This window comes from Zalophus californianus, chromosome 1 (assembly GCF_009762305.2).
Source record: "Zalophus californianus isolate mZalCal1 chromosome 1, mZalCal1.pri.v2, whole genome shotgun sequence".
In the NCBI taxonomy this organism is placed as follows: domain Eukaryota; kingdom Metazoa; phylum Chordata; class Mammalia; order Carnivora; family Otariidae; genus Zalophus; species Zalophus californianus.
The window spans coordinates 21,608,234-21,629,726 of NC_045595.1; the positions used below are offsets into that span (position 1 = coordinate 21,608,234).

Below are 21,493 nucleotides of genomic sequence, written 5' to 3' on the forward strand. Positions count from 1 at the left end.
CCCAGCTGCCTGGGAGGCTGGAGGCTGTTGCCTCCAGGCCTGTTCTCAGAGCTGGGGAGGTGCCAGGCCTGACCCAATGGCCTCAGGAAATGCCTCTTGTGGCTGGGCCCCGAGCCACATTTTCCCTGGAATCTGGAGGTCCTCTAGAAGCAGGCAGCCTCCTCCCCTCCACCTACCAAGCAGGTGTGCAAACAGCAGAGCCGTTGGCCCCCACGGCAAGGGCCAGGGGGAGCGCTGTGCTCACTGCACACCAGGCCCCACCGTCAGAGCTGGGCAGGGTAACACGGATGCAGGAGGGCTTGGCGGGGGGGGGGGGGGGGCCGGGGCAGGGGCTCTCCTGTCAGATGGCTCTGGGTTCAAATCCCTCGTGTCCCTAGTTGGTGACCTCAGTGAGTGACAACCTCCCAGAGCTTCAGCTTCCTTTTCTGTCAAATGGGGATAACCATGCCGCTGTGTGTGGGAGACGATGAGGTCTGTAAGTGTACCCCACGGACACACAAATATGCTTTGTGATCAGCAGCCACTGTGACTCCATCCCCTCAATGGGATGAAACGTGCTCAGGACAGAGGGCCTGCCAGCCGGGCTTCTCACTAGACTACAGGGGGGTGCCACTTGGCAGTTTGGATGAAAACCTACGAGGCACCCGCCCCATGTCCCAGCCATCCCCCTTCTTAGGCAGAGCTGTGCAGAGGACCCTCACCCACAGGCCCCAAGAGGCTGGCCCAGGATGCCTGGCATTGCATGGACTAATTGGGAAGTAAGCAGAAAGCCCAGCAGTGGGGGAGCTGATTGGATACCAGCAAGGCCAAGGGAGCAAAACGAGCAAGTTAGAGAGAAAGGTTCAGAATGATTCCACCCTGTAGTTCCATGTGCCAGCTTAGGAAGGCACCCAGAGGTCTGGAAGCACAGGGCGGGGCTACAGAGAGGGGTGAATGAGTGAATGAGTGAGCGAATGACCGCGCAAGTCCCTTTAAGGCAGTGGCTCTCAAATCCGGTGTACTTTGCGTACGGAGGAGACATGGCCACCACGCCAAGTTCCAAGCAGCAGGTCTCAGTGCTGGCGGCACGTTGGAACCCCCATGCCTGGGCTGCCTCTGGTCTAATAAAATGGTGATCTCCGGAGGAGGACCCGGCCTCAGTATTTTCAGAGCTCCCCGGAGGGTCCAAGCTGCATCAGGATCGAGAGCCAGGAATCTGCATTTTGCCCGGTCATCCAAGTGAAGTCAGGAAACGCTGCTCTGAACAGGCCACACCCTGGAAGGCAAAGTCACCAGCCTGTACCTCCCAGACCCAGGGTCCCAGAGGTCCCCGGGCAGAAGGCCCCGACTGGCTGGGCTTACAGCGCCCTCTGGTGGTCATCCGGCTGGCGGGCGCTGCTGCCGGCTCAGGCCAGGGAGGACCGGCTCCGCACTACATACTGTGTTGTGTTCTTAACCCACCTCTGTGTCATTAGTCCCTGGGGAAAAGTTCCAGCAAGCAGGTGTCGGAGGACCATTTTGCAGAGGCTCAGGGATGCGAACGTTATACATCTAGATGTTTACCCTGACCTTTAACAGGGTCCTGGGTCTAGTCCATATCTCCAATCCAGTCTGGCATTCATCCCAACATTAGGGTCACATTTCCTCAATTTATTCTTTATTAAGGTGTGCACAGCTGATATGAGCTGGGAGGTTTATCGCAGGTTTTAATAGCAGGAAATAAGGAGGTGTGTCGCATTTGCCAAGGTGGGAGGGGCTAGTGGGCTCCAGGACTTCCCTTTGATGCTCTTGGTCAGCAGGCTGGGGGTTTGCCCCTCTGCAACCCACCACGTACCTGCCTTCTCCTTGGCCCCTCCAAGCTGGCTGGGACCTGGCTCCCTCCTGCACCCTGACGGTACCCAGCAGGGGACCTCAGGTTGCCCTGTGTGAGGCTAGAGGCTGAAAATCCAGTTTTGGTTCCTCTGAGTCCTGACTACCCTCCCAGGCACCTCCTTATCTCCTTGATGCTGGCGAAGGGGAGAGGCACACAACTGAAAAACGGAACCTGGTGGCAAAGAAGGGGCAGAGGAAGACCCCCAAAGGTGGGAGCCAGGCCTGAGTCAGTACAGCCCAGGTGAGGCCAGACCTGTGAGGTTGGGGCACTGGGCTACTCCCTGGATCTCTCATATGATCGAATCCAACCCTCGCCCGCTGTAGCCTCAGTGATTTGAACCTTTGGAACTTTAATACCAGTCCCCAAATCAGGCATTTTCAGCAGCCTTAGAAGACCCCCCAGTTTCTTCTCTTTCCCTGCCGAGAAATACATATTCCAAAAGCCCTGCCATTAGCCGCTCAGCCCACATTAAGCAGCATGCAAAGCTCAAAGCCTTCTGTGGAAGGTATTTTCCTTACTCATTTTCCTTACACCATCCTGTGCCTCCCTCTCTGCTCCCCTGCCCCTGCTCTGGTGCAGGGAGGGGCCCAGGGTGACGAGTAGGCACAAGCAGGGGAGGCTGCCAGTCCTGCCTTGTGGACTTAGCAGCGGCGGGTGACCAAAGTCCAGGGATCTCAGAAGACAATGTCCACCAGCTGGTGAGTGGCAGAGGCCCAAAGCCTCAGCTGAGGGTTGGGACCCCGTTCAAGAGCAAGGCAGCTGCGGCTGGCAGAGTCCAGTACAAACCTGCCATCCAAAATACTGGCCAGGCCTCTCCAAGCAACTTCCTGGGTTTTAAATTATGAATTCAGAAACAATTAAGTGAATTAGGCGCACTTTGCGTCAATAATAAGTTAAAAATAACACACTTCACAAAAGGCTTGCACTGAATTGAAAATGGATCTTGTTAAGCTTAAATATTCTCGAATGCTCCGTTTGGAAACAATGTATGTTTCCAAAAAAAAAAAAAGATTGTCTTTACACCCTGGTTATGTTTGTTGATAGCTGGGTATCCAATGCCCCTGTTTTGATCAGGTGAGCAGGTGACAGTGCTGATGACCAATTCATAGGATACATGTGTGGAGCCCCAGCTGGGTCTACACCTGCCTGCCCATCCCCAGCTGTTCCTTGGCCTCTCTGAGCCTCAGTGTTTCACCTGTAGCTTGTGTGTAACCTGCCCTACACGGCTGTGAAGCTGCTGCGTGGAAAACTCTTCATGCAGCTTGGCACGTGGTGGCTACTCAGGAAACCTAAGCCCATTGTTCTTACTCTGAGCTTGTGAACATTTTACTCCGTACGTGTTTTGTCTCCTAACAATGCTCTGAGTACAAGGCATGGCTGGGCGCTGGATAATAGTGTCCAGGAATTGTGTAGAAAGGGAGGGAACAGAGTCTCCCTGGGTTGAGAGCGAGGAGCTGCGGCCCGCGAGTGAGGAGTCGGCTCCAGACCCGGCAGCAGAGTCCTCGCTCCGCTCCGGCCCTCGCTGTGGGCTCTGAGCTGGGAGCCAGCTCGACAGCAGGAAAATGAGTGTCTAAGAAGGGTATGAATGGCGAGTGGGTCTCGTGTAGATTTAAATTATGAAAAAGAAAATTTGAATGTCAAATGCCACCATTCTTGGCTCAAATTAAAGCCAAATGATATGAAAGGCAGTAATTATCACTGTCGTGAAATTCCATGGGAAGTTAAGACTGCCGCAGAAAGAACAGCCAGCGACCAGGGACTTCGCTGCCCCCTCTTGTTGGGTCTTACAGCCCACACTAAAGTCTCCCCTCAGCCCTCATGCCCCTCCCCAGCATGTTCCAAGGCAGAGCTGGAGGCCCTGCCGGAGGCTCCCAAATGCTTGCGCTGCAGGTGGCATAGGGGCTGTGGACAGGCTGGTTGCACTGATGTTTCTAGAGTAGCTACTGAGGTCAGATCCTGCGCTGGGGGCTTTCCTAGTACATTTGTGGTCCTGATCGGAGATGAAGGCTGGACTCGATTCATTCTGTGAGCATTCAGTAACTGCTGACTGCATCTTGGGGCCTCTGCAGGATGCTGGGAGCAAGGAACAGGCCTCATGGTCTCTTGGGGGAGGCAGGTGCAGAAGGAGACAATGACCGGGGCTTGGGGTGGGGCGCTCACTGGGCTGTGGGTACACAGAGGACATGCTGGCTCTTCCTGGGAGAGCAGCAGGGACCAGGAAAGGCCTTCTGGAGGCAGAGAGAGACATCTAATCTAGAGACCTATAGAACAAGTAGGTCCCTGCAACACCTACAGTCTGCTAATTGCTGAAATGTGAAGAAGCTGTGGGTCCTTGTTAGCGAGGCTGGGGATGTACATTGGCCCCCCTCCCCCTGGAAGGCAATTTGGCACTCTTTGGGCGTACTGAAGACCCAGAGTTTTTGTGCTGGCGAAAGTCATGGTGGTGACATTGAGAGTCACGGGTGCAAGAATGTGCATTGGCTCGTAGTCTATGAAATACTGAGTTGGATGTAGCCCGAATGTCCTCGGCAGGAGACAAGATCAGGAGCTGCAGGTGAATTTGGGCAGCAGAATACTGGCTCGTCTACTTTCTCTGTGGGAGAAAGCCACCTGCGTCAATGCTGATAAAATCTCAAATCCCCGTTGCAGGCAAAGCACAATGGGGAAGGACAAGTGTGCAGGGTGATGAAATCATGCAGCCCGAGCTCAGGCGGCACTTCTGTGTGAAGTGCAAGTTCACAGAGCAGTGGTGGGCATGTTGGGCCAGGACCCTGGCCACCACTGGAGGGTGAGGAAGGGCTGGAGGGTACCCCAAGGGCTGTAATGTTTTGCCTCTTAAAGCAAATGTTTTATGTATGTAAGGAAAACCTTTAGAGGTTCATAGAACTCAGTGGAGGGTCTGTGGATGCTATTTTAATCTCTGTGCCTATCTTGACGTTCAGAACGTTTCATAATGTTTAAAGGTGTTTTCTAAAGGTTATTTATTTGAGAGAGAGAAAGAGAACGCGAGAGGGAGGAGGGGCAGAGGGGGAGAAGCAGACTCCCCGCTGAGCACGGGGCCTGCCCCAGGCTGATCTCAAGACCCTGAGACCCTGACCTGAGTGGAAATCAAGAGTCAGACGCTCAACCGACTGAGCCACTGAGGCACCCCTAGAGGTGTTTTTTAAAGAACAGCTAGGCGTTCTGTCTCTTGACCTGACTGCTGTGACCAGGTATCTCTTTAGAATGATTTGTTAACACTGTATATCTGTCCTATGTGCTTTTCTTGATGGAGGTGACAACTCAGTTTTTAAAAGTTAAGAAGAATGAGCGGGTGAGATGCTAGGTTCGGAGAAGCAGTCCCCGGCAGAGGGATGGGAAAGAGCCGAGGCCTGGGAGCTGGGCAGAGCTCTGTATATGCAGGGCCCAGGGCTATTTGGTCTCCTGAGTGGCAGCCCTGCTCCCAGCCCCCGCCTACCTGTGGTGGGGCCCTCTGCTCCCCACCTGGCAACGGGGCCAGACCTGATTCAGCCCCAAGCCTGTAAGAGGCTGGCTAGAAGGTGAGCTCTCCGAGAGGGACACCAGCTGGAGGTAAGGGGATGGCTTCGAGAAGTGGTTCAACCAGCATCTGCTGGGTGTGTGGCCTGCAGGTGGGGGTCACTAGGAGCCTGGCATGTCTTGGAGTGGGGTGTGGGGTGTGGCTGTGCTAATGGGCAAGGGCAGGCAGGAGAGGGCAGAGCGGCCCTGGGGCGGAGGCGCAGAGGAACACTCCACACGGTTTCACTGGTGGCTGTCTTTAGGAGCTCGGTAGGTTTTCCCGGACTTTCGGAAGGTTGGGGGAGACCCAGCACGTGCAAGGGTGATAGCAAAATTGCATTACTCTGGAGGAAGCAAAAAACAAGCTGCAAGCGGCAAAGGTTGGGTTCTTAAAATTTGGTGTTCTTTCTGCATCTGTGATGGGAAGTCAGAGCCTGGGTGCAGGGCGGGGACAACACAGGGGAGCCGGTGCCCCTGACTGACATCAGCCGGATGTGCAGTGATTGATCTGACAAGTAATCCTATTAAAAAAATTCTCAGACATAGAGGAAAGTATAGAGGATTCTGCCCCAGACTGAGAAATAAAACATGACAGATAAAATTGCCCCCCTCAGACCTCCCTCCCGAGCACACAGCTTCTTCCTTTTGTCTGTGTTCTTCTGGAGGGACCAGAACCTGCTTTCAGAGTGAGGAGCACTTCTCTGCGTCCCTGAACATAGTCTGGGGAGTTGTTTTTAAGCTTCATATGAACAGTATCTGTGTACCGAGGACCCTTCTGCCCCTGGATATCCCCTTGGCATGCTTTCAAAATTGATTTTTGCCAAGTCCTGTAGCTCAGGTGCATTTTTTCTTTCTGTGAGCGCTTTGAAATTCACATACCATACAACCCACCCACTTAAGGTGTACAATTTAGTGGTTTTCAGTGTGTTCATGGAGCTGTGTGACCATCACCACGATCCGTGTTAGAACCGTTTCATCACCCAAAAAGATACCCCATACCCTTTAACCACTACCCCCAATTCCCCCATACCCCAACTCTAGACAGCTACTAATCTACTTTCTGACTATCGATTTGCCTATTCAGGACATTTCAAATAAATAGAATCATGCAATATATAATCTTCTGGTTAAAGCATTCCTTTTCGTGGTTGTATATTCCATCATACAAACTTACCACCATTTATTTATCCACATAAATGATATGGAATCCTGCTTTCAGCCAAGATAGAGTAAAGGGACTGGATTTACCTTCCTGCCTGAAAAAAACCTTAAAAAACAAGATAAAATCAATGAAGCAACAGTTCTCACGATGCTGGGCATCAAGCAATGAAGGTTAGTACTCCCTGGGAGATGGGGAACAAAGGAGGTGAACCCTGTGATTGCCGTCGCTTTATTGCCCGGAGACAGTCTCCAGGCTGAGGATAGAGAGGGTGAACACAGGTGGGGCCCAGGGAGCTCCCCAAGTTGAGAAGAAGAAGCTGGAAGTTCAGGGAAGCCAAGGTGGCTAGAATTCACAGTGTAGCCCACGGAAGATGAGAGAGAGAAAAGCCTGTAGAGCTGCTGAGGATCTTCTCCGCGTACTCAGCTGAGTGCCCATCGCTACAGGCGTGTAGGGAAAAGACCCAGGGCTGGGGGAAAGAACCCTCTGCGTGGATTAGAGCTAACGATCCTCAGAACTCACACAGGTTAGGAATAGGGCCTGTTCCTAGAAGCCCAGAATGGAGAACCTCATGATTTGGGGTTTACTACATAGAGTAACCAGAAAGTACATCTTAGAACAAAGCCTGATAATTTTTATGGGAATTAAAAAAAATAGCCAGTGCTCAATCAGGTAAAATTCAGGGGCCCCTAGGTGGGCTCAGTCGGTTAAGCATCTGGCTCTTGATTTTGGCTCATGTCATGATCTCAGGGTCATGAGACTGAGCCCCGGGTCAGGCTTTTCATTGGTCATGGAGGGGGCTTAAGATTCTCTCTCTCCCACTGTCTAAAAAAATAAATAAATAAGGATGAACCAGAAGATTACACAGGATTTAAGGATTTCGCAATCCAGAACACATCACCAAGAGAGAAAGCAATAAATATAATTCCCTTATGAAAGGAAGAAATATAGAGGGGGTGGGGGAGGAAGAGATTTCTCCTAGCCAGAGATCTAAGGAAGGCCATTTTCTAGGTAACTCTCAGAAGCATGAGAATTCAGAAATATCTCATTAAGAAAGGCTGCATCTGATTTGTCGTTTGTTGACAACTCCTGATGAAAATATTAAATTTCTGGTGAAATATTAAAATTTCTCTTTCAGCTTCGCCCCCCCTTCTGTTACTCCACTGTGTTTGAGGCAGAAGGGAGGAGCGATAAGGGCTGGAGAAGCAGCAGAGCGGGGGCAGACCATGTGCACCACCAGGGTACGGAGATTAGCTATCTCCAGAGGTGCCTGGTGAGAGGGCGAGCGGCCCTGGAAATGATGATGGTGCTTCGGCCTCTGTGCAGCCTTCTCGGTGTGTGGGGGATGCCGGCAGAAAGTCGGAGGACTCTCCAGTGTGGAGGTTCAGGACCCTGTGGAAAGTCTGATGACTCCAGATTGGATTTAATCTCAGACTTCCGGTGCTCTCTGCGTTTATTTCATCTTGGTCTAGCTAACTCCTTTCGGAGACTTCTAGCCTGCGTTGTCTTTGCGAAGGAAAACCACACGGGAGCGGCTTGGGGCCTAGGGCTCGATGTCTGTGGAGATCTCCCATCTGTTCACTAGCCAGCTTCCGGAAGCCCTGCGCCTGGAAGGTGAGGACTGGGGCTGGCTCCCCTTTGGATTCCTCTTTGCACAGAACCTGGGCAACAGAAGGCATTCAGTAAAACGCTGGAGAAGGAAAGGAAGACGTTCTTCTTCCTGCAAAAGTAAAACTGGAAGTCTTTTCAAGCATAATGACGTGAGCATTCAAGGGCATGTCACTGCACCCCCTCCGTGAGGCCTCTAGTCAAACTTGATGTTTACTGTTGCCCAGACGGGCTGTGCCCTCCTCTTGGAAGGCCCTCACCCACCCCCAGGTTACACACAGCTCACTCTGTCAGAATCCAGTCTGTCTCATAGATGCCGCCTCCTCCCGGAAGTCTCTTCTGGTTGCACCCCCCGCCCACCCCCACCAAGCTCTGGCTTCTTCCTCTTTGGTCCCTGTTCTCTTCCTGGGCCAGACTGACTTGTGTTTTCCTCAGCCCTTAAGTGTTCAGGCACCCGCCCAGGCGGGGGAGGGGTAGGAAGCAGAAGAGGAAGTGGGAGAGAACCAAGAGAAGCTAGGCTGGAGCTGGGGCTTGGACAGTGCCAGGGAGATGGTTTCAAATGAGGCTGGAAGGGGGGCAAGAGGAGGCCATTCAGGGCCTCAGCCAGCATCTGGGCCTCATCCAGTGGGAGCCGTGGGAAGGGGGTCATTGAACAAGAGAGTGCTTGTGCCAGGTTCTAGAAGGTTCCTTGGGCTGCCACACAGAGAATGAGCTGGGGGCATGGAAGGAGGTCAAGAGGCAGCTGGAGGCTGCTGACTGTCACCTGGGCAGGGAGAGGTAATGGAGGTCTGGCAGGATGAGGCAGGAGGTGGCACATTGGGGTCACTTAGGAAGTAAACTCAAGACCTGGAGTTAGTGGGGGAGAGCCCTCTGCAGTCTCACGGGAAGAGGGGATGGGGGTTGCTGCCTGAAAGCTTCCTCTTTGTTCCAGCATGTCTCTTGCAGTTTCGGTGCTGTGTGACTGCCAGGAGGCATTGCTGCAGCCCAGGGTCTCTGGTCCATGAGTCCATCCCTCCCTGGCCCTGCAGGTGGGGCGCAGGTTCCTCCCCTCGCAACGCAACCCAGACCTCTGCAGACGGCCAGACTGGCTAGCTGCCGAGCCAGCTAGCTTGAAATTCCAGGTTGGGTCCAAACTTTAGACCCCCCCTCCACCCCAACTCTTGCCCTCATGGACCCTGGCTTGTCTCCAAATAGTCTCTCCTGGGGATGAAGCTTCTCATCCAGTTCTGAGTTGGGTGGTGGTTCCGTCAGCCTTTTGAGCACGGAGCAGTAGTGGTAGAAGCCTCCTGAATTTAAGGCATGGCATAAGGACAGGAAGTGTTTTAAAACTCTGGTCAGCTGCCCCCCACCCGCCACCCCTGCCACAAAAAGATGTGACAAGCATATTTATCAAATGCTCAGATCTGGAGTCCCCAGTGGGAGCACACAGACCGGTCACGTATAACTCGTGAACCGATAAACTCCCCCTCAGTGCAGGGATGGAGACTCAGGCCGAAGCAGCTGGTACGCCGTGAACTTGGCCGATGTGGAGGCTGTTATGCACTGAACCATGTCTCTCCTACACTCCTAGGTTGAAGCCCTAACCCCCCAGTGTGGCTGGATTTGGGGATGGAGCCTCCAAGAAGGTGAGTGAGGTTAAGTGAGGCTAGAAGCATGGGACCCTGACCCCACAGGATTAGTGCCCTTAGAGAAGAGACCGCAGGTGCACGCTCGCGGAGGGAAGCAGGCCACATCTACAGGCCAGGATATCGCCCTTCACAGAAACTGGCTGGCACGTCCATCTTGGGGCTCCCAGGCTCCAGAACCGTGAGAACTTAGTTTCTGTTTTTTTTTTTTTTTTTTAAATATTTATTTATTTGACAGAGAGACACAACGAGAGAGGGAACACAAGCAGGGGGAGTGGGAGAGGGAGAAGCAGGCCTCCCGCCAAGCAGGGAGCCCGATGTGGGGCTCGATCCCAGGACCCTGGGATCATGACCTGAGCCGAAGGCAGCCGCTTAACTGAGCCACCCAGGCGCCCCCAGCTTCTGTTGTTTAAGCCCCCAGCCTGAGGCATCTTGTGGTGGCGGCCCGAGCTGACTGACACAGAGGGGCCTGGGCCCACTCCCTCCTGCTGACACTGTCCCTCTCAGGTCCCAGAGGGGCTGGGAGCAGGACACCTCCTGGGTCAGGCCCAGGCCATAGGGCCAGCTGTAGGACGCTCAACGCTGAGGACAGCCCTGGAAAACTCCCCCAGCCTTTCCTGCTGGACCCAAGGCTCATTCTTCTCACGACTGTGCCTGGCCCAGAGCGTGTCAGCAGGGACCAGCACAGACGCACACCCTGCGTGCCCCGCCTGGGCCACGAGCAGCCACTGCCTCAGCCTCTTTGCAGCACCCAACGGGGGAAACTTTCTTCCTCTTGCCCTAGGGGCCGTGTCTGGGTGACGCCCTTTCTCTGGAGTGGACAGTGGGAGCGGGAGGCCTGTGGGGGGCCCCACTGAGCTGCCACTTGGGGCAGGGGAAGGAGCCTTAGGATTGTACCTTCTTCTTCCCGCTTCCTATGCTTAGTTATTTTCTGTGATCTATACTTCCAATCCACAGATCCATAACCCCCCGATTCCCAAGGGTCAGTGATTTCTGGAATCCTGCCCAGGGCACTTGCCCAGTGTCCCCTTGATCTCCTATTACCTCTCTCCCTTCCCAGAGGGGGACGGAGAGGGCACAAGGGAGCCCCAGGCAGGCCATCCTCTGGGCGGGGGGGAGGGGGGCGCGCGTAGCTGGAGCCTGCCTCTGAAATGCTTCCGTTATTAAAGTAATACCTTCCAAAACCCTGGAGCCTGGAGCCTGGGAAGCAGGACAGGCTGTTTGAGGTGGTGGTTTTCCTTGTAATGGGACCTGAGTCCCTACCTACAACACGCCATCTGGGAGGGAATCTTCGGTGGGGTCCGGGGGTACCGCTATCACCCCAGCTCTGCAGCAAAAGGTGTCTGTGTGGATCTTAGGCCCAGGAAGCACAGGGTCTTCACTGGGGGGAAGGAGCATTCGGCCCCCCCAGCTGCCGCGATGCACCTCCCAGCCCTGTCTCCCCACCCTCCTCACAGCAGAGAGGAGAAGGGAAAAGCTTCAGGCCCCACGGATGAGAAAGGCATGAACACTGGTGAAAGCTGAGTAAGTCTGCTGTCACCTGAGACATTGTGAAAATGTCTATTTCCCGGTTTGGAAATGGGCTAGTTCTGTAAGCTGCCACCACTGGGGGAAGCGAGGCGACGGGTCGAGAGACCACTACGCTTTCCTTGTAACTTCTTGTAAGTCTGTAATCCAAAAGCAAAAAAGATTTTTAAAAATGACAGACCCAGAGGATGGGATAAAATATTTGCAGACCATAAATCTAATAAGAGACCTGTATCCCGAATATATATAGAGCTCCTACGATTTGCCAGTTTGGGGTACTGTAACATAGGACCATAGACTGGCTCGTTTGAACAAACATTTCTTTCTCCTGGTTCTGGGAAGTCCAAGATGGGGGTGTTGGCAGATTTGGTATCTGGTGAGTGTCCTCCACGTTGCATGTGGCTCTCTAGTTATATCTTCACATTGCCTTTTCCTGACAGGTGCTTGCAGGAGGGTGACGTCAGCCCTTCCTCTTTTAAAAGGGCATTAATCCCGTCCTGAGAGCCCGACCCTCATGACCTTATTGAGTTATAATTACCTCTAAAATTCCCCACCTCCAAATACCGTCACCCTGGGGATTATCAGAGTTTCAACATACGTATTTTGAGGGGACACAATCAACTGAATAATGAAAAGTGACCCACAAATGTTGGTGGTGAGGATGTAGACTAAGTGGGCCCCTCAGGCGTTACCGGCGGGAATACAAAAGGGTGCAGCCACCAAACCGGTCCTCAAAAAGTTAAAGAGAGGGTCACCAGCAATTCCACTCCTAAGTATATAGAATCTAGCTTATATATAAATCTACCGTTATATAGTCAGAGAAGTGAAAACCTAGGCCCCCCACCACAAATATTTACAGTAACATTATTTATAATAGCCGAAAGGGGGAAGCAACTCACGCGTCCACTAACTGATGGATGGATCAATAAAATCTGGCCTAGCCAGACGACAGAGTTTTATTTGGCAATGACACACGGGGGACGCTGGCATGCACGCCAACTGAAAGAAGCCAGAGCAGAAGGCCACACAGTGTATTCTCGTGCTTACGGACACGTCCAGAATAGGCGGACGGATTAGCCACTGAGAGCCGATGAGAGTGGCCAGGAATGGAGGAGGCCGGTGTGGAGCTGCCCGGTAAGGGCACGGAGTTTCTTTTGGGATGGACGTGTCCTGCAGTTCATCGTGGTGATGGCCGCACAACTCTGTCGATGTGCGAAGGGCCCACGAACGGTGCACAGAGGTGGGTGAATTCTAGCCTGAGGCCCGGGCTGCTGCAGGCAGAGCCTGTGCTTCCCGGGTCCGCGTCCGTGGCCGCGGAGGCCAGTTCCGGAACCCAGCTCCCTGGCCCAGGGCCAACGGGGTTATTCCTGTGCCCCTTCCTGCATCCTCACGGCAGCCCTCTGGGGCTCTGCCAGCCCCATTTCACAGATGAGGAAACTGAGGTTTGGGGAGATGAGCCCTAGGGGGTGCCGGGGGGAGCAGCACACTGGCAGGGCTTCGGCCGGGCTTTGTCACCCTTGGTCAGGCTCTGTGAGTTGCAGCCTCCTTTGAGCGGCTTGGGGACTGTAGAAAGGACCCCCCCCATGCCCCCCCCAGCCATGTCACGCGGTGACTGTGCAGTGTGAGGTAACGAGGACCCCCGCCTCCTGTCTCCGCCAGCTGGGCTGGGAGGGCCTTTCACTGGGACCAGGAGTGTGTCCTGTAGCAGGTGTGGGGCCGGCTGACCTCAGCCAGTACTGGGCAGTGCGGTACCAGGCAGTGCGGTACCAGGCATGGCCACCAGGTGGCACACCCACCACGGCTGTGTATTTCCTTGTTCTATGGTTTTACTGTTCTTATTTGGATTATACAATAAGGGGTATTAGAATTGTGTCAGGACCCAGAGCTCTGGCTGCGAACTGTCCTCCCCTCTACCTCACTTTCCCATGCAAGAAGAGCGGGCTTGACAGCTGCCCCCCAGCCCCATGTGGGCCTTGTGCAGCACCTGGCACCCTCGGCCCGCCTGGTGCTTGCCTCGACATCCCTGCCTAGTGCTGGTCACCTCCAGCTAGTGCTAGCAGGCTGGGAAGCCCTGGCCCCGAGGTGGACAACAGGCCAGCCCTGCTCTTGGCTCCTTCTGGAACTGGTGGTGTTGAAGGCGGGCACACGGCCCCCAGTACAGCCACACCAGGCTGAGGGGCTCTGTGAGGGGCTGTTCACCCTCTGTGGGTTTGACTATTTCATATTGCTGGAGCAGATAGCTCCACGGGCAAGCGGACATGTCTACAAATGCGTCTCCTCCTCCCCAGGGGCGATGAGAATTTCCTGGGGCCCCCACCAGTGGCCGGGAGCATCCAGTCTCTCCCCAGCGTTAGTGCGTCCTGGGCCGGGTTCTGCGCGTCTGGCCACAAGCGAGGCCTCCGGCGGCGGAGCGCGACCAGCAGAGGGCGCTATAATCCTGCGGTCACGGGAATGAGAGACCCAGCGGCGTCCGCCCCTCTAAGTTTGACAAGCTCCTGGGCCAGCTGTCAGATGGGATCCCAGGCAGCAGAGGCAAGGCCCGGGAACCCGCGCTTTCGCAAATCGAGGGGAGGCAGTTCTGCACACGGGATTGAGAACTTCTGGGTAGTGGTGCTGGGTGAGAGCCGGGCCTCCCGGTTTCCCTTGCCCCCTGCCGCTCTGCTGCCACCCAACCTTAGGGTCCCCTCCCCCAGGACAGGGACTGCGTTTCCCTCTGCTCCTCTGAGGTTCCTGGTTCGGGGGGCATATGGGGAGGAGCTGGGCCTATAAGCAAATGCACTTCCCTGCCCGGGGAGACCTCTGACCGCAGGGCTGTGGGGCCTTGAGCAAGGGGAGGCGGGGGCCAGCCGGCTGAGGGTGAGGCCAGAGTGGGTTCCAGCCTCCGCGGTCGAAGGTCTGCTGGTGGTGCTTGGGGGGAGCCGCAGTTCTGGTGGTTGAGGGCAGACGCTGGGCCCAGGGGAGGGTGACTGCCCAAGACTCAGACGTCTCACCTCTGCCCTCTACCAGCACCGGCTGCGTTCTCAAATAAACGCTTCCAGGCCAATTCATTTTTCTCAAAACATATATTTTATCACTCCTCTCCGTACATCTTTGAGCACCTTTGCCAGAATTTCAGGAATGTGGAGAACCCCTCTCTCAATCCCCCTACCCTCCCCCTAGGCCTTGGCGACAAGGTCCCTCACGGCCTGTGTGATGGCGTCCCTGTCAATGCCAAACATCTTCAGCAGCTCGGCCGGCTTCCCGCTCCTTGGTACCTCGCCCACAGCGAGGCGGGAGACAGTGATGCCAGGCTCGCCCACTACGGCAGAGCACACTGCCTCGCCTATGCCACCTGTGTAAAGGAAAGGAGACGAGTCAGGGGTGTGGCTTCAGGGTGAGCAGTGAGTGCGGCGTTCTCGGCCCTTGGCCGACCCGAGTTTCTTCCCTTGCCCAAAGAAGACGGAGACAGCACATCCACCACCCTCCCCCATACCCGTAGCCAGAGCAGACATCATCAATCGATCATGATACTTATGTGTCCTCCTAAGCCCAAATGTGGCCTCTGAATCGTTTTGAACACCATGCTCCGGGCAGCTGTCCTGGATGAATGAGCATTTGTACCTGACCCCAGAGTCTAAGTCCATCTCTTTCCCCGGATCCTGCCCTGGAGGAGGGGTGGTGTGTGCTTGTGGAGGGCTGCTTTGCAAAGGACCCGTAGAAGGCAGAAATTCTGCACCACAGACTGAACGCTCAACTATGTCAGGCACACAAGCCACATTTCTCTTCTTAGTAGCAAAGTCAAGATCCTTCTGGGCAACCTGGGCAGCAGGGGCTCCAAGGAGCCATACCAGCAGCCAAGTTTGCTGGGTCCCTGGCCAAGCCTGGGGCCAACAGGAGGCCGAGTCCCAGCTGCCGTCCTGGGGTAGGATGAAGGAGGGACGTCCAGCCCTCTGCGGCCCTTTGCCTGTGGCCCTGTGCCCCCAGCCCTTCCCTGACCCGTCCGCCCCTGGCTCTGGCACACGGCCTGTTACCTTCATAGTAATGGTCCTCCACGGTGAGGATCCTGCCCTTGGTAGCACGGGCGCTTTCAAGGATGAGATTCCTGTCCAGGGGCTTGATGGTGAACGGGTCCAACACACGAATGTTGATCTTCTCTGTGAGAGGAGAAAACACAGGGGCATGGCTGGGGGGGGGCGCTGGGTGCTGTGGGTGTGTCCTTGCATGGGTGAGGTCAGTGCGGGTGTCCCAAGAGTTGTCACACAGTTAAAGGCCTGGGCCTGTCCCTATCCTGGGGAGGCAAGCTGTCGTTCTGTTCCCGTGATCTGGGCGGTGTCTGCTAGCGCCCCCAGTGGCTTGCCCCCTCCCTCTGCTTATCTGTGATACCCATGTCCCCTAGCATCCTGCACCCCCTGATTTCGGAGCATCTGGTCTCAGGGAAGAGAAATGCCCTTCTCTCTCGCCTCACATCCTGGGCCAGAGGATCTCAGCCTTTGGACCATCAGAGAACACCGCGTGGCCTGGCAGGTGCCCACACAGCTTTGCTTCATCTTCCCGGACGCCTTTGAAGATGCAGGGGAAGCCGGAGGACAGTTCCCAGTGTCTGATGTGAGACAGGGCCAGGGGCTCGCCGGGGGAGGGGAGGGGAGCTGCGGCTGCAGGCACAGGTCAGGCGGGGACCCAGCCGAATGGCCTCAGAAGGACGAGTCAGGCCCCGCCATGCCTCTTCAAGCCCTCCTCGGGATCTCCATCCCTGACAGGGCTGGGCCTCCCCGGGCTTCTCTACAGCTCCCTGGAGCTCTGGACACGTTGTTCCTTCTGCCCGGGCCTCTGCTTCTCAGTTCCTACTCACATCTGAGGTCATTTTCCTAAGGACACCCTGTCTGCCTTATCCTTTCTGCTCAGCACGGCTACACCATGGCATCCGCTGTGATTCTGTGGAGCTCCTATGTCCCCTACCATGCCAGTAGCTAACATTTGTGAGCCTGCAATGGTGATGATAATAATAATAATAACGCTAGGTCACAGTATTAAATCCTCAGGACAGCCCTCCCGGGAAGGTGACATTATCTCCACTTTATGGATGGGGAAACTGAGGCATGGAGATGCTGAATAATCAGTTCAGGCCTACTGGCAGGCTCTAGGACCGCTGATCGGACCACCGTGCTGGGGCACCTCAACTCCAGGGCCATGGGGCAGGGGTAGGGCCTGTGGCCACCACAGCCCCGGCTCTCCCCATCACACTGGCTGCATAGTCGTAAGTGCTCAACAAAAGGTGGCTTCGGTGGGGTGCCTGAGTGGCTCAGTCAGTTAAGCGTCCAACTCTTGATCGCAGAGTCGTGAGTTCAAGCCCTGTGTTTATACAAGGTGCCTTTTATTACTATCAGCATTTAATCGAATGAAATTCCTTCTTACCCCCAAGACCGTGTAAACCGTCGGCGCCTGATCTAAGACTGGCTGGGTGCCCCCTCACCTTTCTTCAGCAGGTCGGCAGCAGCCAAGGCCTCGTGCAGGGTCACTCCGGCCCCAATCACAGTCACCTGGTCATCCTTGCTCTTCAGGACCACCTGGGGAGGACACCGGGGCCAATGAGGCTCACGGACTGGTGGCCAGGGGCGGGCCCTGGCTTCAGGCGTGCTTTGGGGTCTCACTGGGGCGTGAGCAGGACTGACCTTGGCTTGCTTGATTTGGAAGTCCTCATTGTTGTTATAGATGATGGCGTTTTCTGGGCGGCTGGTCCGGATGAAGCAGATGCCCTAGAATGAAACAGTGACAAAGGATGACAGGACATGGCATGCGTGGGCAGCCCTGGGGAGTGGATTCTTTCTAGAAAGACCACTGCTTCTCACTCGCAAACTTCCACCACCCCGGCGTCCCCACGGGTGTGTGTGAAGCCACCTCATGCAGGCTACCCCGACCCTCGCCCCCAGGAAAAGGGACAGTCTTGTCCTCTGCAGCATGCACCCCTCCAGACACTCATCCTGAGTGAGAGCAGCCCCGCGGCTTTGCCAGCCCCAAGCCCCACATGGAAAACAGCTTTTCTTTCAGGTAGGCTGGTCTCTGAGTGGGGCTGCGCCCCGCACGGTGCGTCTGGCAGAGGAAGGGGACCTGCAGGGTGCTCTGGTCTATGACATTGTGGCTCATGTTACCCAGCTCATTCTCTGTCTTGGAGAGCCCAACTTGGGGAGGAGATAGGCATCAACAGCCAGACAGACACGGGCTGCCAGGATTCTCATGGGCTCAGTGACCAGTCAGCAACGTCTGCCACTCAGCAGAAAGGGTGGCGTGTATTTTGTGTTTCCTGGTCTAACTTCTACAAGCCCCAGACACCAGTGGCGAGGTCAGGAGACACTCCGCGGGGCAGTGAATGGCCAGCGCTGCGCCGGCATGCTGACCCCCACCCCCACGTCGCGAACGGCCATGTGACCAACCTTTGTATTGGCTGCTAATTCCACCGCCTTCTCTGTAGACACCCCGTCACTTGGGTAAAAGACCGTTGCAGTGGGGATTGACCGAAACATGGCCAGATCTTCCAGAGCCATCTGAGAGGGCCCATCTTCCCCTGGGGTGCGGGACAGGACACAGCGGAAGTCAGCCCCTCACCCATGGAACGGAATCCTGCCCGCCCCCGCCCCCAAACTCCTGGTCCAGAAGTCCAGAGAAGTTACAGGTGCAAGCCTCCTGGCCCCGTTCAACTCACCGATGGACACACCGCAGTGCGAACCACAGAAGTTGATGTTGCTCTCAGAGATGGCCGCCATGCGAATCTGATCGAAGGTCCGTGTGAAGAAGGCCCCAAAAGCGCTGCAGAAGGGCACCGTCCTATTGCGTGTGGCACAGCCCACCGCGACACTGACCTGGGGAGCAGACGGGGACAGCGTCAGCCCCAAAGAGGAGGGGGAGGGTGGCCGGGGAGCCCAGGAGCTCACGCCCCTCTTGAAGGTTGGGGGATTTAGTCACCATAGTAACTAAGTTCTCCTCTTCCCATGCAAGAGATTCCTGTGTACGCATGGATTCCACAGTCTGTCTGATATCAACTCCTTTGATTTGAAATGACCACTTCAAAAATTCTCCTTAAAATTATATTCCTGGGGATCATTTTTTTCCTAGCAAACAAGGAAGGCCTTTCACAGAGTAGGCTAGGAGGCTCGGACATAGAGGTTCCATCCTTCCCAGGCTTCTGCAAACCCTGTCTCCGTCGTCCTCGCCAACCCCAGCCCTCTGTGGAGACCAGTCCTCCCTCTGCACTTCTATGCCTGAGGAAGCTCCAGACCCAAATCCCGGCAGGCTGTGGCTCCAAATCAGCTCTGGAACCTGCCACTTGACGTGAGCCACCTGCTGTGGCCTCCCTAGCCCACACACCGTGCCAGTTTAGTCTGAACCCTCCAGCTGCCAAGACCAGAAGCCCCAGAGAGACAAGTTCAAGTATGGCTAGAGAAGGAACTCTGGATATGGTAGGGCCTGGCAGCCTTCAGAGAGAGGAAGCTCTAGGTGCTAGGGGCCTGCAGGCCAAGCTGGGCTCCTCGGCGAGACGGCCATGGCTGCTGGACCCATTATGTTCCAACCTTGTGACTGGGGCTGCCCTACCACCTGGAAGGCCTTTACCCCAAGAGACAGCCCCCTGACCGCCACACGTGGCCTACAGACAGCAGTCCAGGTGTGCACCTGCAGCCCATTTAGCTCTCCTGTCTGTACGCTCATCCAGTACGTTTGCTCCCGAGCATCACACATGCATTCCTCTCCCTCGCCGCTGCAGTTACTTGAGGTCAATAGCAGGTCCTAGCTGTTCCTGGGGTCTAGCTGGGCTCACCTCCAGCAGGCTCCTAGCACTGCCACCACAGTCCAGAGGAGCAGGAGGACTTCAGCCCTGCCCCACACCCATCCAACCTCAGCCCCAGGCTGTGGCTGGCCCTATGCCCACCCGCCCACCCCGGGCACCCACCATGTTCTGCTCAGCAATGTAGCACTCAATGAAGCGGTCTGGGTGCTCCTTTCTGAAGATCTCTGAGAAGGTGGAATTCTTGGTGTCCCCATCGAGGGCGATGATGCGGTCGTGGGCACGGCCCAGCTTGGCCAGGGCCTGTCCATAGGCCTTGCGGGTGGCTACCTGTGAGGAGGAGAGCATGGGAAGTGCCCTGAGCACTGGGGTAGGCATGTGGCCAGAAGCCTGGGTCAGCCCCTGGAGGTCACAGCTTTTAGGGAGGAAAAGCATTAAAATGAGGGTGGAAAAGGGAAGTCCAACGACACACAGTCCCGTGGAAATGTAAGTTCTGTAAGGTTGCCAGTGGGAACTTCTACACTGGAGGTCTCCGAAGTCCCTAGAGGCCCTGATTCCCAGCCCAGCTGTGAGCCACTGGAGCTGCAGAAGATGCTCCAGCACCCTGTGACAGAGGTCTGAGCTTACCCCGCTCTGTACAGGGATACACAGGGGGCCAGGCAGTCGGGAAGCCTGGTGTGGGTTCATATGCAGGAGGGCCCTGGAGCAGGACAGGCCTGCCTAGGCTCTGCTAGGCCAGACACGGGGGAGTCCTGAGCTCAGACCTAGGGACTCAGGCTGAAGGGCCAGAGATAAGGGGATAAGATCAGGTGCTGTGGGCTTTGATCCCAGTGCTGCCAGTAGCTTGCTGTGTGACTGTGGGCCAGTCTCTTGCCCTGAGCCTCTGCAGGTAAGTAATTTCACAGTTGGCTGTCCCCACGGAGGAGATGGCAGGATCAACACCTAGGATTCCTCCTCGCTCTGAACTAATCTCTCCTCTCTCCCTTTCCCAGCCCCCCAAAGACACATCTCGGCCCCAGCCTCAGGGAACCAGAGAATCATGGCCACCCCAGCCAGACCAGAAAAGCAAGGCCCAACTCCGTACCTTCTCCCCAACTTTGTAGCTGGGTGGGCTGGGCATGCGGATATTGGTGATGTTCACTGAAGGGGCATCTTCTTGCGGGGGAGTCACGAGGATCTTCTTTTTGCTCTGGATCTGGTTGTAGATTTCCTGGACAATCTGATCAGCCATGTTTTTGGGGAGGGGCTTCCCATGCCAAGCCTCCTTATCCTCTATCCCTGTGGGGACAGAGGAGGGGAGAGGGCCTGGTTAAGACCGTAGCTCCCAAGGACCAGGAAACCGCTCTGTGGGGCTGACTCTCCAACAGCTGAGGGCAAGTCAGGAGGCCTCAGCCAGGGTAGGAATGCCGTGAAGAGCCCCGTGTTGGGTGACCCTGGTTGGGTGACCAGGAGTCCGCGTGCTCGGCACCCACCGAACAGCTGCTAGGTCTCCAGGAGCTGGCTCAGTCAAGTGTGTGTGGGGGGAGCGGCACGCATGAGCCTCTGCACCACCTCCCCACCTGCAGGGAGGGACCTGCTGCAGAAATCCTGCTCAATTTGTTGAATGGGCCGGTCAGGAGGGAGCCTAGCTGTTAGAGGGGAAGCTGAGGCCCAGGGCAGGGTGACCACTACCCAGGTCCCCCAGTGCACTGGTGTGCAGAATGGCATCCAGGAGCATCCCTCACCACGCTGCCTTGCTGTGTCGGGACCAGCAAGGCTTAAGAACCGCCCCCCCCCCACCGAGGTCATCTCAGCCCAGGCAAAGCTGAGGACTGACTCTCCCACATAGCACCCAGCCCCCTTATAGGCCCCCAGAAGCTTTGAGGTTTCCAGACCCTACTTGGCACTAACACCTGAGGCATCCATGCCAGGTGGTGACAATACCCCAGAGTCCTCTCCTCGACATCTGTCCCCTCCCTGGAAGGTTCCAGAGCCATGTACCTTCTCCCACACAGCACTGCATGTCCTCATTTGCCCCAAGTCCACGTGGGCAGGTGGGCCAGAGGGGGGCGTGTGGCACAGAGAAGCTGGCCCAGGGTCTGCAGTTAGGCCCCATGTGCCTGGGCAAGTGCCTGACCCCTTTTAGCCACATTTTCCCATGTCTAACAGGGGCTAGGGCCGCCTCTGCCCAAAGGGTTTGGAGTCCAAGGGGCCTGCATGCTGGGGAGCGGCTTATACCTGCACCACTCTCAGGCCCAGCCAGGAACCACCCTCCAGACCCTTCCGGGCTCTCTGCCCATACAGGACCTTGGCGGCCCCTTACCACTGTGCGCAGGGTTCCCCGCTTACCTCCTCAGGGAGAACCCGGTCTTCCCAGGTTCTCTGGACTCTGTGTCAGCCCTTCCGCTCAGGACAGACAGCTGGATGCGGTGCAGATGACACCGGAGGAGGGTGTGGGGGACTGTGTCACACCT

The 21,493-nt window shown here is 55.9% G+C and overlaps 1 protein-coding gene across 2 annotated transcripts in view; it reads right to left on the reverse strand.

The window, feature by feature from the left end:
- Positions 1-14,330: 14,330 nt before the first annotated feature.
- The window catches only part of TKT (transketolase), a 25,059-nt gene continuing 17,896 nt past the window's right edge, over positions 14,331-21,493 (reverse strand). The window contains exons 7-14 of one of the 2 annotated variants that reach the window (XM_027582515.2): positions 20,125-20,318; positions 19,206-19,370; positions 17,964-18,120; positions 17,695-17,825; positions 16,936-17,019; positions 16,737-16,830; positions 15,298-15,420; positions 14,331-14,618 (exon numbers count right to left, since the gene is read on the reverse strand). In XM_027582515.2, coding sequence (XP_027438316.1) covers positions 14,443-14,618; positions 15,298-15,420; positions 16,737-16,830; positions 16,936-17,019; positions 17,695-17,825; positions 17,964-18,120; positions 19,206-19,370; positions 20,125-20,318 — 1,124 coding nt within the window. In that variant the 3' untranslated portion in view covers positions 14,331-14,442. The other variant, XM_027582516.2, reaches the window with a different exon arrangement.